The sequence below is a fragment of the Eublepharis macularius genome, chromosome 11 (genome assembly GCF_028583425.1).
Source record: "Eublepharis macularius isolate TG4126 chromosome 11, MPM_Emac_v1.0, whole genome shotgun sequence".
Classification (NCBI taxonomy): domain Eukaryota; kingdom Metazoa; phylum Chordata; class Lepidosauria; order Squamata; family Eublepharidae; genus Eublepharis; species Eublepharis macularius.
This window is the reverse complement of record NC_072800.1, coordinates 90,534,342-90,551,426: the sequence shown is the minus strand read 5'-3', so window position 1 is coordinate 90,551,426 and position 17,085 is coordinate 90,534,342. Positions and strand designations below refer to the sequence as shown.

General features: G+C 45.0%; 1 protein-coding gene across 4 annotated transcripts in view; it reads left to right on the top strand.

Annotated features, from left to right (window-relative positions):
• OBSCN (obscurin, cytoskeletal calmodulin and titin-interacting RhoGEF) overlaps positions 1 to 17,085 on the top strand; it is a 293,495-nt gene that overhangs the window by 189,559 nt on the left and 86,851 nt on the right. For all 4 annotated transcript variants that reach the window (XM_054991181.1, XM_054991180.1, XM_054991179.1 and 1 more), the window contains 9 exons: positions 2,070 to 2,183; positions 3,203 to 3,367; positions 4,527 to 4,685; positions 5,825 to 6,002; positions 6,151 to 6,264; positions 7,039 to 7,206; positions 9,238 to 9,340; positions 13,753 to 13,882; positions 15,399 to 15,504. In XM_054991181.1, coding sequence (XP_054847156.1) covers positions 2,070 to 2,183; positions 3,203 to 3,367; positions 4,527 to 4,685; positions 5,825 to 6,002; positions 6,151 to 6,264; positions 7,039 to 7,206; positions 9,238 to 9,340; positions 13,753 to 13,882; positions 15,399 to 15,504 — 1,237 coding nt within the window. The remainder of the gene's footprint in view (positions 1 to 2,069; positions 2,184 to 3,202; positions 3,368 to 4,526; positions 4,686 to 5,824; positions 6,003 to 6,150; positions 6,265 to 7,038; positions 7,207 to 9,237; positions 9,341 to 13,752; positions 13,883 to 15,398; positions 15,505 to 17,085) is intronic.

The following is a 17,085-nucleotide window of genomic DNA, read 5'->3' as shown; positions in this document are numbered from 1 at the left end:
GAAATATGACTAGGCTTGCCAGGTGCCCACCAGTGGCAGGCAAACTCCTGGTGGGAGGGGGCTGGCTGCCTGGCGATCACGTGCCACCAGCAGGTAGGCTGAGCAAATGTCCCTGCACATGCTCCCACTCCCTGCTTGATGACGTTTTTCTGGTTATACTGGAAGTAATGGCATTGCACAAGGACCAATTCTTTAAGAATTGCTCCCTAATGCTGTGTTCGGCCCTGGTACAAAAGCACACATGTGCTTTGTGCGCACACTAAGGCACCATAGGGTAAGTCCCCATGCACCCTGCCCCCGAGGGGGGCCAGCCTCCAGGTGGAAGCTGGAGATCTCCCGGAATTACAAATCATCTCCAGCCCATAGAGATCAGTTCCCCTGGAGAAAAGGCTGCTTTGGAGGGTGGACTCTATGGCATTGTAACGTGCTGAAGTCCCTCCCCTCCCCGAATCCCACCACCTCCAGGCTCTATCCCTCAAATCTCCAGGAATTTCCAGACCTGGAGCTGGTAACCCCCACCCCACCTCCCAGCCTCCCAGCATCTGCAATCCTAAACAGGACATTCATGTGCGAGAGACTCAAGGTCAAACTAAACATTATGTCTTTTGCCCAGTTGGGCTCTATCCAGCACCCTTTCTCTGCAGTCATATAAAAGCCACATGGGAACGTCGTTTTAAACATCAGAGGGAACTATTTTTGGCTTGAAACTGCAGCGTGGGGAAGGAGGGGAACCTCCCCCCGCCACATCACCATTTTCGGAAGCTGAAACAGCCCTGACGGGAAGTTATTTATATCACTTTGCAGCAACACATGGAGTATTCCAAGCACATGCCTCTCCAAAGATTTGTAAATAACTCCATTCTCAGGCCATTTTTAGCTTCTGAAGATGGCATGGGGGAGGGAGGCAGGAGCTCCTTTCCCCCCACATCACAGCTCCAAGTCAAAAAGGGCTCGTTGGATCTTTACAGATGTTCCCTGCTGTGTGATTGCTGGGAAAGCATGCTGGGTTGGGGAAGCCTAGACCCAACTCACCAGAAACTTATATCTAATTTGGGGCCCTCAGTGTAATACAATGTGTCATGTCTGTACCCATACATCCATGCCATTGTCTAACGTTAGCCTGATATTTTCAACCATTACTGTTACTGTACCCCGATGTCATATTGCTAATGCCATAGCTTGCTTTCACAGGGCCTCTGCAGCTGCAGCTGTCTTATCTAATGCTTTGAAGCTCTCAGTGCTTCTGACCTTGTACCCTGCTCGCTCCCATGAATTTCTGTGTTTCAGTTTTAATCTCATGCCTTTTAATGTCTAGACTCAATAGGTAAAATATGTGAGAAATTCTCAGGACTGGTTAGAGCCAAAAGTGTTTTACTATTGGAAGGGGGAAAGGAGTAATTGTGCTCTATAATAGAAAGATTTTCACATGTCTTGAGTATTCTTGACAACCTGTTCTTACTGCTTAGCTGCTTACCTTGCTTCTGAGTAATCCTATGGACATATCTGTGGAAATGATCGGATTCCTGAATAAAACCTTTTAACCAAGAACCTGCATTTCTTGTTGTAATGGTACAGGGGTCTATCTGCCATAGCCTGTCATCCATAGTCTATCACAGTGGTTAGAGTACTGAACTAGGAGATCATGAGTTCAAATCTTCTTTCTACCATGAACTTCCCTGGTCAGTCCAGTCTTTGGCCGTTTCCACACGCCCACACAAACAGAATGCCGGCAATGTCTCCATTTGCAAAACCGATGTAGGCCGTTTGGCTTCCGTTTTTTCGGTGCCTTTTCTGGGACCGCGGAAAGTGCATTCTCAAAAAAGGTGCAGAAAAAATGGAAGCCAAACGGCCCGCAACCGTTTTGCTTAACCTACCTCACAAAGTTGTTGTGAAGATAAAATGGAGGATGGTAGAACGATGTAACCCTCCTGAACTCCCTGGAGGAAAGATGGGATAAAAGTGTGACAGAAAAATAGGAGCAGGCATGCATGGTTATTATTTGTGAAGAAGCCAAACCCACTCAGTTTTAATTTCCTGTAAATTCCTTGTTGTTGTTCTTCTTTATCCAGCGATATGCAGATATGCTGTCTAGCGAGGACCCCTCTCAGCCTCCTGTACTTCCTCTGCAGCACTATCTAGAGAGGCCAATAAACAGAATTCAGAAGTATCAAATAATAATCAAGGTCAGAAATTTTCCTTTGTGGCTCAGCGTGACTATTTTGTGTCATTTGTGGGGAGAGGCGAGGGAGGCACTTTTGCTCATCTTAATATAGCACAAGTTGATTCCTCTGGCTTCACACAGATTATTTCTCTCAGAGATGGGGTATAAAATATTTTAAATAACAACTTCTTATGACAATTTCCTAGAAGAACTTTCCCCTTTTATTTGCTTTATTTAACAATCTTCCAGGTGAGAGTTACGTGGTAAAAGCCTTTGAAAACTGTTCCAATACTCCTGTTGGTTCAAAATGCGGCTGCCGGTTATTGTCCAGGGTTGGATACAGGGACTGTGTCACCCCTATGCTGAAATACTGGACGGCAGCCCATCTGTTTCTAGGCCTAATCTACAGCACTAGTTCTTATCTTTAAAGCCCAAAATGGCCTGGGAGTGAAGGGTACTTGAAGGGCCGCCTCCATCTGTATTACCCAGCCTGCCAGATGACTCTGTTATGAAACCCTATTTTTCTGTCCCTTTCTTCTGAGGTGAGGCAGATGGTGACAATAGACAGGGCTTTTTCAGTGGTGGCTCTTTGGAAAGCCCTCTCCTGTGAGCATCACCTATTACCTGCCCTGTGTTCTTTTAGGTGCCAGGCTAAAACATTCCTTTTTACCCAGGCTTTTAAGGGGATTTTAAAACTTTTAGTCTGCTTTTGGCCTGAGGATCTTTTATTTACAACATTTTAGGTTGATCACTGCTTATTTTATGCCATTGCTATGCCCTGATTTCTTATAATGATATTGGCCTGTTTTTTTGGTTGTGTTTTAATGGCATCGGCCTGTTTTTTTATGGGTACGTTATAACCACTTTGGGGTTTTTTAAAGGTGTATTTTAATAATTTTATAGAATTATCTTAGCTATAAACCATCTCAAGCTGATCTCTAGAGAGGCAGCATATAATTTTTTTTTAAATGAATAACAAATTCCTAAATTAGATGAGATCAGATTGTATGAATTACATAGTTTCCTCTCCGCTCTCCCCAGGAATTAATCCGAAACAAAGCAAGGAGCAATCAGAACTGCACACTGTTGGAGCAAGCTTACGCTATCGTCTCTGCTCTCTCGCGGCGAGCAGAAAACAACCTCCACGTGTCACTCATTGAGAATTATCCAGGAACCCTTGAAATCCTGGGCGAGCCCATCCGACAGGTAACAGAAGCCGCAGAGTTTTATTTCGACTGCTAAGTGTGGGGACATCAGAGAGGGGAGAGAAGAGACAGGGCAATCCATCAATCTTCCATTGCGCTTCAGTACAGTTCCAAATGACAGAGTCCCTTTCCCTCCAGCTTCAAATGGGGCCATCAGAAGGGAGGCTAGAAAGCAGCCAGGGCCCCCTCTGTCCTGCCCGGATCCAGCTCAGTGGATGATCCCTTCTCTGGTTGTTGTGGGTTTTCCGGGATGTATTGCCGTGGTCTTGGCATTGTAGTTCCTGACGTTTCGCCAGCAGCTGTGGCTGGCATCTTCAGAGGTGTAGCAGCAAAAGACAGAGATCTCTCAGTGTCACAGTGTGGAAAAGATGTTGGCCGGTCATTTGTATCTACTCAGGAGGGGTGGGGTCGAGCTGAGTCATCCTGTAAGAGTTTCCCAGGGTGTGGAATGCTAATGGTGGGAGGCTTCACTGTATCCTGAGGAGGTTCTTTTGCATATGGATTGGTGCTTGATGTGCTAATCTTCTCTGCAGGGCTATTGTCGGGTGTAGAGTGTTTTGTTAGCCTGGTGTTTTTCAGAACTGGAAACCATGCTCTGTTCATTCTTAAGGTTTCTTCTTTCCTGTTGAAGTTTTGCTTATGCTTGTGAATTTCAATGGCTTCCTGTGCACTCTGACAAAGTAGTTGGAAGTGTTGTCCAGTATTTTGGTGTCCTGGAATAAGATACTGTGCCCTGTTTGAGTTAGGCTATGTTCAGCCACTGCTGATTTTTCCTGTTGTCCAAGTCTGCAGTGTCTTTCATGTTCTTTTATTCTTGTCTGGATGCTACGCTTTGTGGTCCCGATGTAAACTTGTCCACAGCTGCAGGGTATACGGTATACTCCTGCCGAGGTGAGGGGGTCTCTACTGTCTTTTGGTGCTACACCTCTGAAGATGCCAGCCACAGCTGCTGGCAAAACGTCAGGAACTACAATGCCAAGACCACGGCCATGCAGCCCGGAAAACCCACAACAACCATCGTTCTCCGTCTGTGAAAGCCTTCGACAATACATCGATCCCTTCTCTGTTTGCATTAAACTTAATTTGTTGAGGAGGAGTTTCCCTAAAATCTGCCACGGTCCCACAATGCTGCTAACGGGATTTTCTTGTTTTTTTTTCAGGGGCAGTTCATTGTGTGGGAGGGGGCACCCGGATCCAGAATGGCCTGGAAGGGTCACAAGCGGCACGTCTTCCTCTTCAAGAATTACCTCTTAGTCTGCAAGCCCAAACGAGACACGAAGACAGACACTTACAGCTACAGCTTCAAGAACATGATGAAGGTTTGGTAGCTTTTTTCCTTACTTGTTAACAATAATCTTTCTCCCCCTGTTCTTCCCAGACCTGAAGTGGCACCATGTATGGCTACAATTTAGCTTTAAAGAATGCTAAGAAGAGCCAGTGACCTATCTCCCAGCATTTTTTCTAGAATTTATAGATTAATGTATCCTATTTGTAAGTAGAGGCCAGCGCAGGGTAGTTATGAGTTTGATCCTCTAGGTGGCTTTTCAGAGGGTGAAAGTATATGTTATGAAGTACCTAGGGATGCTCAAGTGAACCTCATTTCACATGCCCCCTCTCTAACTTTCCATGCACTCGCTCGCACAGTCACACTTCAATTTGTTCCACGTGAAAATATTCATGCATTTAATGTTAATATCCCAGTATCCTAGTTTCCCCCACTTCCCACCTCCATTAATTGAAATGCACATCTTGACACTTTCTCACATCTTAAAGAAATGCAAATTGGCAAGTAAAAGGAGCCTACAGTACTTGTTCTCACAGCAAAAACAGAGCTGAATTGGCACTTTGCCCTCTGGAATCACTTGCAGATGCAATCACACAAAGGGTGCTTCCGTGAAAGCGGCATTCATGTGCACCGAGCAAGAACAGCCTGCTTGTGAATTAAGGACCACACATAAAATCCTGCACTTGTGCCTCCCCAGGTAATTCACAGCATGTATTTCCACTCAGAGATTGACTAAACAAACAAACAAACCCTTCAAGGATGTCATAGCCAACTTCAAGGCATAGATTTAGAGTTAAGATCTTTTCAATTATTTATTTGCAGTTTGGTGTAGTGGTTAAGAGCAACAGGACTCTAATCTGGAGAACCTGGTTTGATTACCCACTCCTCCGCTTGAAGCCAGCTGGGTGACCTTGGGTCAGTCACAGCTCTCTCGGAGCTCTCTCAGCCCTACCCACCTCACAGGGTGATTGTTGTGGGGATAATAATAACATACTTTGTAAACCACTCTGAGTGGGTGTTCAGTTGTCCTGAAGGGTGGTATATAAATCAAATGTTGTTGTCGTTATTTCCAGCTTGCCCTTCTCCCAAATGAGTCTAAGCGAGTTGTACGATTCTGTAATTTTTGCCAATAATGTCATTCTTAACTTTTAATACTCTGCTCTGACTCTCCAGCTATCAAACATAGATGTAAATGATCTGGTCGAAGGAGATGACCGAGCGTTTGAAATTTGGCATGAGCGGGAAGACTCGGTCCGTAAATATTTGTTTCAAGCCCGGACCGTCATCATCAAGAATTCTTGGGTGAAGGAAATCTGTGGTATCCAGCATCGCATCAGCCTGCCAGTATGGGGTGAGTTTGTCTGGGAAAGAGGACTTGCATCTCTTGTCCCTGATATTCTCTCCTCTGTATCATTTCAACAATGGTTAACTTTCCCCTCCAGCTTATTCTTACCCTGCTTCTTGGTAAGCATCACGGCTTTAAATCTGTTTCCTTTCAGATCCACCGGACTTTGAGGAGGAACTGGCCGACTGTACAGCTGAACTTGGCGAAACTGTCAAATTAGCTTGCCGTGTAACAGGAACTCCCAAGCCAGGGGTCTCCTGGTATAAAGGTATTACCAGTGCTGGCTAAGCATTCTTTGTTTTCTGGAATATTTGGCAACTTCAGTATTCATATTTTAAGGTGTCACAATATTTAAGTGGTCAACTGGCTGGCCTTTCAACATATAACACCTATACTATGCCAGCTGCACTGGTTACAAGTTGAGTACCGGGTCCGGTTCAAGGTTTTGGTGTTGACCTATAAAGCCCTATGCGGACTGGGCCCAGCATATCTGCAGGACCGCCTCTCCCCATATGTACCCCAGAGGATGCTTTGTTCAACAAATAAACAACTCTTGGTGGTCCCTGGCCCAAGGGAGGCCCGCCTGGCCTCGACCAGAGCCAGGGCCTTTTCGGTCCTGGTACCGACCTGGTAGAACTCTCTGTCTGAGGAAACCAGGGCCTGGCGGGATTTATCATCTTTCTGCCGGGCCTGTAAAACAGATATGTTCCACCAGGCACATGGTGGAGGCTAGGTTGGGCCCCCACCGGCCACACTAAAGATCTGTCCCCCACCCTACATATGAGCCAGGGCTTGAAAAGCAGTATTTTATCATCGCCATCTGAAGAGGAGCTGTATTATATAAAGCTGTTTTAATGTTATTTGTATACTGTTTTATCTGTTTTTAACTGTATTTATGTAATTTGAAATGTTGTACTCCACCCTGAGCCCGCCTGGCGGGGAGGGTGAACTAAAAATCTAATATATTAAATAAATAAATAAATAAATAAAATAAAATAAACTCCGCCGTGTAATTACCAAACTATATTGTTTTCTTTTGAAGACGGTAAACCAGTGGAAGTGGATCCACACCACATTATCATCGAAGATCCTGACGGCTCCTGCACTTTGATCCTTGACAATTTGACTGGTGCTGATTCAGGACAATATTTGTGCTTCGCTGCCAGCCCCGCTGGCAATGCCAGCACATTGGGAAAGATCATTGTTCAAGGTAAAAGGTTGATCGTTGCAAAGAACTACTACTAATATGCCTGCGGTGCAGTTTACATTCATGTCAAGGCAGCATTCACGATGAGGTTGGTTTGTGGTTTTGTGGGGGCAGGACTTGTTATAGAAAGAAACTCATTTGGTCTTATGAAATGGCTCCACCTTGATAGCTACCACAAACCGTAGGGTTAGATCCAAACAGGTTTTCTGCTGGTGAAAAGGAAGGAGGGTGCCACCCAAACTGTTTATGCTGGGAATCATAATAATCTCTGGGAACGAAAGCCATGTGGTGGGAACGAAACTTGGGCGAGACTGAGTAGAAAAGCTGGCTGGATCTAACCCATAATCTGGTTATTTTCTTTTCTTTCGCCCTGTTTTCTTCTCAAGCTGCAAAATCATCCTGGGTACAGCTGAGCTATACACCTCCAGCTGCCCCCCCCTCCAAATTCCTCACCACAGCAAAGCTTTTCTTTGACAGCAGTCCAGCCCTGTATTTTTGGCTATATGGGAGCCTGGATGCTGCTGCAGAAAGGTAGAGCTGCTAATAGCTGTAGCTGTGGAAAAGAGAAAGGAAAGTTTCCCTCTGAAATAGGCCTCACAGAGGCATCCCCCAATTTGCTCACTCTGAGAGCCAAGCTACAAGTGACTTTTTTCACGTGAAGAACACTTGATCGTTTTCGCAAGTTTTTCTGGGAACTGAAGTCCGAGTGTCCTTCCCCTCTCTGTTAGAATCGCTGCCTGAAGAGCCAGAGAAAGCCGGCTGCTGCAGAAGCTTTTGCAAATCCTTCCTCCAGTCACAAGCCTGCTGGACAAGAGGGCTCCCAACGATCGTTTGGGGGCAGGCAGCTGCTACTTTCTCCCTGGGCGTCCTGCTCCCGGGGAGCTGCTCTGGCGAAAGCCGCTGTGTCGGTGAAGCTCCCGCCGTAGCGACAGCGGAAGAATCTGCTGCTGCTCTAACATGCCCTTCCTCTGCTCCTGAGCTCCTGGAGAAAAGCTGGAATGAGGGCATGTTAGAGCAGCAGCAGATTCTTCCGCTGTCGCTGCGGCTGGAGCTTCACTGATGTGGCGGCTTTCTCCAGAGCAGCTCCCCGGGAGCAGGACGCCCAGGGAGAAAGTAGCAGCTGCCCGCCCCCAAACGATCATTGAGAGCCCTCTTGTCCAGCAGGCTTGTGACTGGAGGAAGGATTTGCAAACGCTGCTGCTGCCGCCGGCTTTCTCTGGCTCTTCAGGCAGCGATTCTAACAGAGAGGGGAAGGACACTCAGACTTCAGTTCCCAGGAAAACTTGCGAAAAGGATCAAGTGTTCTCCACGTGAAAAAAGTCACTTGTAGCTTGGCTCTGAGAGAGAGGATGTGTTCACCTGGGCTGCAGTGATGGCTAATAAGGGGATAATCCACCCCCCACTCTGTTGCCACCTCTCACTGCCCTCTTTCCCCCCATGCTATGCCTCTCTTCCTCCTTGTAACTTGTCAGAAATAGAAGCAGGTGAAGCTCCTTTTTTTTTGTTTATCCCCCTGGTGTCATTAAATCAGGATGGCAAACCGTGCATGCCCAGTGGGCTTCCCAAGTTGTCTTGAAAGGGTTCAGTAAGCCCTCTTGGGCATGCACAGTTTGCTGGGACTGTCTTTAAAGAGGCCTGGAGAATGCAGAGGGAAGCACGTTTGGCTGCTCTGGCTCTGGGGGGCAGTGACCGTGGCAGTGACCGTGGCACTGGTGGCAAAGGCTGGCATTCCTCCACCCCAATCTTTCCTCTCTTCACTGTAGTGTTAACCACGCCAGATTAGTCCCCCAGTTCATTTAGCTGATGGAAACCCGCACCAGATCTGGGCATAAGGTGGAGATACCCGTACAGGACTTGCTTTTCTTCAGGATACTTCTTGAATTTTTGGTTGTTTCCTTATACCTGCAAAACGAGGAAGGCAGGAAACCATTTTTTTTTCTGAACAAGTCCTTAGTGGCTTACTCAACTGTGAGTCCATATGAATTTTCAGCCATGTGGTTTCAGATATGCAACAGGCTTAATCTTGCTTTCTAGTTCCTCCTCGGTTTGTGAACAAGGTTAAACATGCGTATTATGCTGATGGTGAAGACGCACAGTTTACATGCACCATTGAAGGATCGCCTTTTCCACAGATCAGGTGAGTTGTCCTGCCCTTATTTCATCTCATTAAACTGTTTATTTATTTACTTAATTTACACTCTGCCTTTCTCCCAATGGAGACCCCCCAAATCATTCTCCTTGCCTTCATTATATTCTCAGAATGAACTTGTGAGGTATAACAGTTAGAAGTTAGAAGTCCAGTGACACCTTAAAGATCAACAAGGTTTTCAGGTATAAGCTTTTGAGAGTCAAAGATCCCTTCTTTAGAAAACAGATTGGTATTTGATAAAGAGAGCTTTGACTTTCAAAAGCTTATACCCTGAAAACCTTGTTGGTCTTTAAGGTGTCACTGTACTCATATCTTAGTGTTCCACTGCAGATCAATACGGCTACTCAACTGAAACTACCTTCCTGTGAGGTATGTTATGATGAGAGCTTGCCCAAGGTCACCCAGCAATTTTCCACGGCAGAGTGGAAATTCGAACCTCGGTCTTCCAGATTCTAGTCCAACACTCTAACCGCTATACCACATTATTTGTGGAGTCTTTGAAACAATTTCTTTGCATCAAATACACAATGAAGAAAAACTCTCTCTTGAAATGAGACCAAATAGAAGTTACTTAGAGTTCTGTGTTTTGGAGGCTGATGAAATGGCTTTTTTGGTTGTTCTTTTTACAAATAATGACTACTGCCTTGAATAAATAATAAAAGGCAAGATCCAGCTAAATTGCACAGAAACAAGAGAGGGGAAACCTCCCCCGCCAAGTTTATTGTGTAATAAACTCCACAGGTAAAGACTCCAAGGTACAAGGTAAGTCAGTTCAGCAAAAAGCCTTGAGATATAAACTTTTCTTCCTTTCTTCTTTCATTTGCAAGGTGACCAGTGGATTGATGGTGATTGAATCCAGACGCCCCAAACCAGGGCCGGCTCTTTCTCACGCAGATTTTTGTCCCCACGGACTTCCTCAGGGGCGTGTCAGTATTGCACAGTGTCTTTTACAATTCTTTCATAGTACCTGGAGAGCAACGCCGGTAGATGCTACTCAGGGGCGTGTCAGTATTGCACAGTGTCTTTTACAATTCTTTCATAGTACCTGGAGAGTGATGCCCGTAGCTGCGTCGCTCTCCAGGTACTATGAAAGTATTGTAAAAGACACTGTGCAATACTGACACGCCCCTGAGGAAGTCCGTGGGAATGAAAATCTGCGTGGGCATCTGGTTTTGGGCGTCTGGATTCAATCACCATCAATCCACTGGTCACATTGCAAATGAAAGAAGAAAGGAAGAAAAGTTTATATATCAAGGCTTTTTGCCGAACTGACTTACCTTGTACCTTGGAGTCTTTACCTGTGGAGTTTATTACACAATATGTATTGACTATGGATTGTTGTTGCATATGAGAAATTGAGCACTTGCCACTTTAAATTGTTCTAGTAAATTTTGGATACACTTTAGACTTGGCGGGTTTTTTCCCCCTCTCTTGTTTCTGTTGAATAAATAATAACCTGTTTGTTTATTTTACAAATTTCTTACCCTGCCTTTTTTGCCAAGGCAGCTAACAAATTAAAGCATACATCATAAAATTTCATCTTAAAGTCATTAAAATCAAACAACAAACACATCATTAAAACAATTAAAACCAGAGCTAAAACAGATAGATAAAACATAAAAACAATGAAAACATTGCAGAGGAAGGAGGGTTCACTATGGGAACACCAAACAACACTACAGGATTTTCATTCAGTGGCACCTCAGAGACCAACAAGATTTTCAGGACAGAAATTTTTTAGAGTTAAGCTCCCATCGTCAGATAGTTTCAGGTAGGAAGCTTTGTTGGTTTGCATCAGGACAGCAAGATTTGAGTCCCGTGGCACCTTAGAGACCAAGATCGTCAGGGTGGAAGCTTTCAAGAGTCAGAGCTCCCATCTTCAGACACCTTCAGACACAAACAAAACTCTTCTCCTGGGGCAACAGAAGGGGGCAGGAGAATCTCCCTGGGGAGAGACGTCCAGAGTTTTGGTGCCACCACTGAGAAGGCCCTTGCCTGGTTTGTTACCCATCTCATGGGTGCCGCTGGATTTTATCAATTGAGCTCGGTTTGATCATGCTACCCGTTTTATATTGTGATGCAATCCGCTCTGAGCCTGCTCTGCAGGGAGAGCGGAATATAAATATAATAATTAATAAATAAATAATGATCTCAGAAGACAAGGGCACCCAAAGCAGGGCCTCCAAAGATGACTGCAGTGGTCGGGTAAGTTCATAAAGGAGTAGTCTGTCTTTCAAGTACGTTGGTCCCGAACCATGTAGGGTTTTAAAAGTCAGCACAAAGAGGAAGCGAGTTCAGATAGGCCAAGACTGGAGTGATATGTTCCCTTTTGACCACTACTTTCAACATCCTGGTTGCAGCATTCTGCACTAGTCGAAGTTTCTCAACATTTTTCAAAGGCAGCCCCATGCAGAGTGCTTTGCCCTAATCCAATCTAGATACTATTATGCATGTCCCCACTTCTCTGAGTAGTTGTTCAGGAAGAAAGAGCACCGGAGAGCCAGAATTTTGTGCTGTTTGCTTTCTTTACAAATATACACATAGGAGTGAAACTGTGGGGCTGCGAATCTACTACCACGCATCAGATTATCAGAGGCAGAATTCTAATCTGCACCCCCAAGGTTCTTCGGCCGATTCATGTCAGGGTCTTCCATCTTCTCTCTCTTTTCCTTCTAGAATTTAAACTACTGTTTCTTCAGACAAATCCTGCCCCAAGCCCTCATGAGTGCTTGCACAGAGTCATTTCTTAAGCCCCATTGAGGAGATAACTAGTCTATGAGATAGACCCATTTGCAGTAGCCAATGTCAGTTCTAGGGACGGCAGTCCATGGCAGATAGACCCCCAAACCCCTCACAGCAAGCACTTCAGTGCATTGGTTGAAAGGATTTTATTTAGAGATCCATTAAGTTCATGGGTACATCCTTAGGTAGGAAAGTTGGCAGGAACGAGTATACAAGCAAAGGCACTATTGATATAGGGCAGGGGTGGCCAAACTGAGGCTCGGAAGCCACATGTGGCTCTTCTGGACATATTGTGTGGCTCCCGGTGGTCTCTGAGTAGCACCATGGCCATACATTTTATTTTATTTCCCTCCCTCCCTTTCCTCCTTTCTTTTCATGTCTTTCCCTCCCCCCCTTCCCTTCTTCCCTTCTTTCTTGCCAAGTCTTTCCCTCCCTTTTCCTTTTCCCCTTCCTTCTTTCTTTCCACATCTTTCATATTTTCAGTAAAAATGTTGGGGTTGCCAGGTCTGACTCAGAAAATACCTGGGGATTTTGGGGGTGAAGCCTAGCAAGGATGTGACATCACTTTGTGATTTCACTTCCAAGCCAAAGGTCAGGTGATGGCTCTTCCCAAGCTCCACCCCTTTTGATGGTGTCACTTCCAGCATACTGCACCAAAATCCCACCCCTTCCTGTCATGTCACTTTCAGGACACTCCCCCAAACCCACCTCTTCATCTGAAGTCACTTCAATGCATCATGTCTTGCGGCTCTCAAACATCTGATGTTTATTCTATGTGGCTCTTACATTAAGCAAGTTTGGCCACCCCTTGGATATAGGGAGTAATATTCCCCCCTCCCTTGGAGCAGTTTGCATTTAGGCGCGAAAACCTAAGAAGTTGTGTGAGAATACAATAGCTTTAGGACTCAAAGCTCCCAAGAGCATTCAAATGAAATGCATTTTGTGCCTGTTCTGGCCATCGTTCTCATCGATGGAGAAAGGGTGTTCCATTTCCGTTTATACAGAGGACTCACTTTAAAAGTTCCTGCACAACTTCCTCTTCTTCGCCGATACTTCTAGAACTTGGGGATTAGAGGGACAAAATTCCCTATGGGCAACAGCCACTGATGGACGGATCCTCTATGAATCCTCTTTTAAAGCCATGCTCATGGCTGTCACTACATCCAGTGGCAATGCATTCCACAGTTCGATTACTCATTGAGTAAAGATTGCCTTTTTCTGTCCTGAATCTCCTGCTTATCAGCTTCATTGCCCCCCACCCCCCACTGCCTGCAGTGGTATGATCTGGGGGAGAGAAAAAGTTATCTCTGTCCACTTGCTCCACTCCATGCATAAAACAACAACAACAACAACAACAACATTCGGTTTATATACCTCCCTTCAGGACAACTTAACACCCACTCAGAGTGGTTTGTGTTATTATTATCCTCACGATAATCACCCTGTGAGGTGGGTGGGGCTGAGAGAGCTCTGAAAGACCTGTGACTGACCCAAAGTCACCCAGCTGGTTTCGAGTGAAAGAGTGGGGAATCAAACCCGGTTCTCACCGCTTTTAGCCACTACACTAAACACTCTTTAACCTCTGCTCCCACCTTAATCTTTGCCAATATATTCCACATAGGACACCTCCTTTCTCACCTTTGTTCTTTCCCCAACAGGTGGTATAAAGATGGAAATCTGTTGACTGACCCAAATAAGCACCAGAGTTTCAGTGAGCAACGAAGTGGCGTGATTGTCCTTGTGATAAAAAATGCCTGTAAGGACGACGTAGGATTCTACGAGTGTGAGGTGAGCAGGGATATTGTCAGGGAAACCGATGTAGTGTCATAATCCGTCTTAGATGGTGAGAAGCATTCTATAAGGCTGCAGTCCTGTACATACTTACTTGGGGATAAGTGCATTCAGTGATGTGCTGCCTCTGAGAGTCTCTCTACACGAGATCTTTTACACGAGGATGCTCAAGTGAAGAAAGATGCAATGTTAGCCAGGAGGTGTAGTTTAAAATGACAGAGCCAAAGGCTTTATCAGTTTCACCTCTCTAGAGCTGGCAGAGATCGCTCCTCAGAGGATTTATTTTATCTTCACCTCCCCAAAGGGGAGGTGAAATTGACAGAGCCTTCACAGACTCTTCGGTTCCAGGGCCAATTCTGGCTTTATTTTTTCACATACTGTGCCCACGTTGAAGGGCATGTGTTTCAGTTCAGTTTATTATGGTCCTAAGACCAGCCTACAAATTAATCAAAGAGAAGATACAATTAAAAAAAGAATTACACATTTTTAAGATGCAAATCCCGTAGTTTAAGAATCAGTGCACAGAATTTAGCAACTTGACATGTGATCCTAACATTTTTATCAGATAAAAAACAGTGAAGCCTTGCTTTATTGGTGGTTATATGACCAGAGATCATATCAAGTAATGGGTAATAAATCTAAGAGCGGGACCACAAGTGACGCCTGACACAGGTTGGACACTAGTCAGCTTCCCTCAAGTTTTGATGGGAAATGTAGGCATCCTGGTCTTGCAGCTTGACTCTCTGACTGCTGTCCAATGGACTTTTCAACTGTCACTTGTCCAACATTCCGCCAAGCTGCCTACATTTCCCATCAAAACTTGAGGGAAGCTGGCAAGTGTCCAACCTGTGTCAGGCGTCACTTGTGGTCCCGCTCTAAGACGAGCCTCCCTATAAAATGAACAACTAAAGAATATATGCTCTATAGACTCAACCTCTCCTAGGGGACATGAGCACAACCTTTCTAGGTAGGGGCAAGTGTGTATGGAATTATGTTTGTATCTTCTTTCAAAATTTGGGTTTGGTGGCTCAATTCTTTCACCATTTTGGAATTTTTGAGACACATACGTGCCCCTTTTTGCTCAATCAGGCAGTTGTGAACATGTGCATGCACTGTACTTTAACATATTATTTATTTATGTCATTTATAGTCCACCTTTCTCACTGAGACTCAAGGCAGATTATTATTTATGTCATTTATAGTCCGCCTTTCTCACTGAGACTCAAGGAAGATAGGTCAGAGGTGACTTGATGGCACAGAACACGCACACATAACTTAGAGGGCTATTGCAAGGATTACAAGATGATTTGTGTGAAATCTTTCAATACAGAAAGTAGAGCATAAATGCTAAGGAAAGAAGCTCTAATGAACTTATGAAATAGCAGGAAAAATTCATGTACAGGCAGAAACTTCACAGTTCGGAACTGGATGTGTCTGAAATGCAAGAATTAGTTTTCTTTTTTAGCCAGAAATACTCACCTGTTTTTAACTAACGTTCTGCACTTCTCTTTAGCTGGTGAATAGACTAGGGACAGCCAAGAGTGGTGCACAGCTCTACCACCAGAGCGCGGCTGCATTGGCTCAAGAGAGGAAAGCGGATCAAGCCATTACAATTGAAGGTATGGCCATTTCTATTCTCCAGAAGTCTGCTGTTAAATTGCTGCTACTATGAAGCCATCTCCCTAAGGGCTTGAATATATTTGCTGTCTTATCCCAGAAGCAGTCACATTCACCCCTGTTGTCTGTGTACTTGTACATAAATGAATGTGTTGCCGTTTTTGCAAATGTGAAGTTCGTCAATTTTCAGACTCCTCTGAACAGGAGATTTTGCTGTCCTAAAAGCCTTAATACACAAAGCCTTCTAGATGGCAGTGGAGACACGCTATGGCTTTTGATGAATTGGAAGTGCTAGAAATCTGTCATGTATCATGGAAGAAAGGGCCAATAATAATCACAGCACAAGTTTAGCAGCGTGGCACCATCTGGCCAAGATAATGCCAGTAATGTGCCCTGTTGTTTAGCCAATTCATTCATATCAGGAGTCACTCAGTGTCGTTCATGCGTTGTCCAGTCCTATGACAATGCATGAAAAGAATAAGCAATAGAGATGGGTGTGAACCGGGAAAAAAAGAACCATGCGGTTCATAGTTCATCGCATTTTACGAACTACGAACTTTCACAAACCTGCCCTGGTTCACGAACTGGTTCATTTGGTTCGTGAAAATGTCACATCTGGGTCAGCAAATCATCACTTCCGGGCTAGCAGAAGGCCACTTCCGGGTCAGCAGAAGGTCTGCAGGAAGTCCATCCCCTGTTGCCTAGGAAACTGATTGATCAGCACCAGGCTGTCTGCAGTGACAAACCAAAAAATGAACCAGCCTAAATTTTGTGGTGGTTCATCAGAAATGGGCTCTGATGAAACTCTGGTTTGCGAACCATGAACCGGCCTGGTTCATCCTGAACTTTGCTTCGTATTTCAGTTCGTGCCCATCACTAATAAGCAATAAGCATTTCAAAGAATTAGCAGTAAGCATTGAAATAAGCTTTGCAAAGAATAAGCAATAACAACCGACATGGCTAGGTAAGATGTCTAGAGACATACAACCAGATTTTCCTTCAAAGCAGCTGTATGTGTTTTTGCTCACTTTAGATTACAGTTGTAGTGTTGGGATGAGTGGAGATTAACCCTTCCCTCCTCCAAAGAGAAATCACCCTCTATCAAGCAGCTGAGAGCCCTGGTAGAGGGGAGGCTAAAATAGTGGCGGTGGTGGAATGTCTCTCAAGAAAATGGCATGAGGAGGGGGGAGAGGGAAGCCCTCCCTGCCTCCCCATGGCTGTTTTGAAGAAATTTAAAACTACCTGGAGATTTGATTATTGGCTAGTTGTATTCTCAGGCCATCGTTGTACCCTTGACTTTTTCCTACAAGACAAGATGAGTGAGTGCTTACACAGCCAAAATTTCTTTTCATAGCAAGGAATATATGACTAGAATGTAGAGGTGGGAAAGATTTGTTTGGTCCAAGGACTCAAAGTCCTTGGGTTTCTGCCCACACTGGGCACCACAGTTTAAGAAGGATATTGACAAGCTGGAATGGGTCCAAAGGAGGGCAATGAAGACGGTGAGGGGTGTGAAGACCAAGTCCTATGAGGAAAGGTTGAAGGAGCCGGGCATGTTTAGCCTGGAGAGGAGATGACAGAGG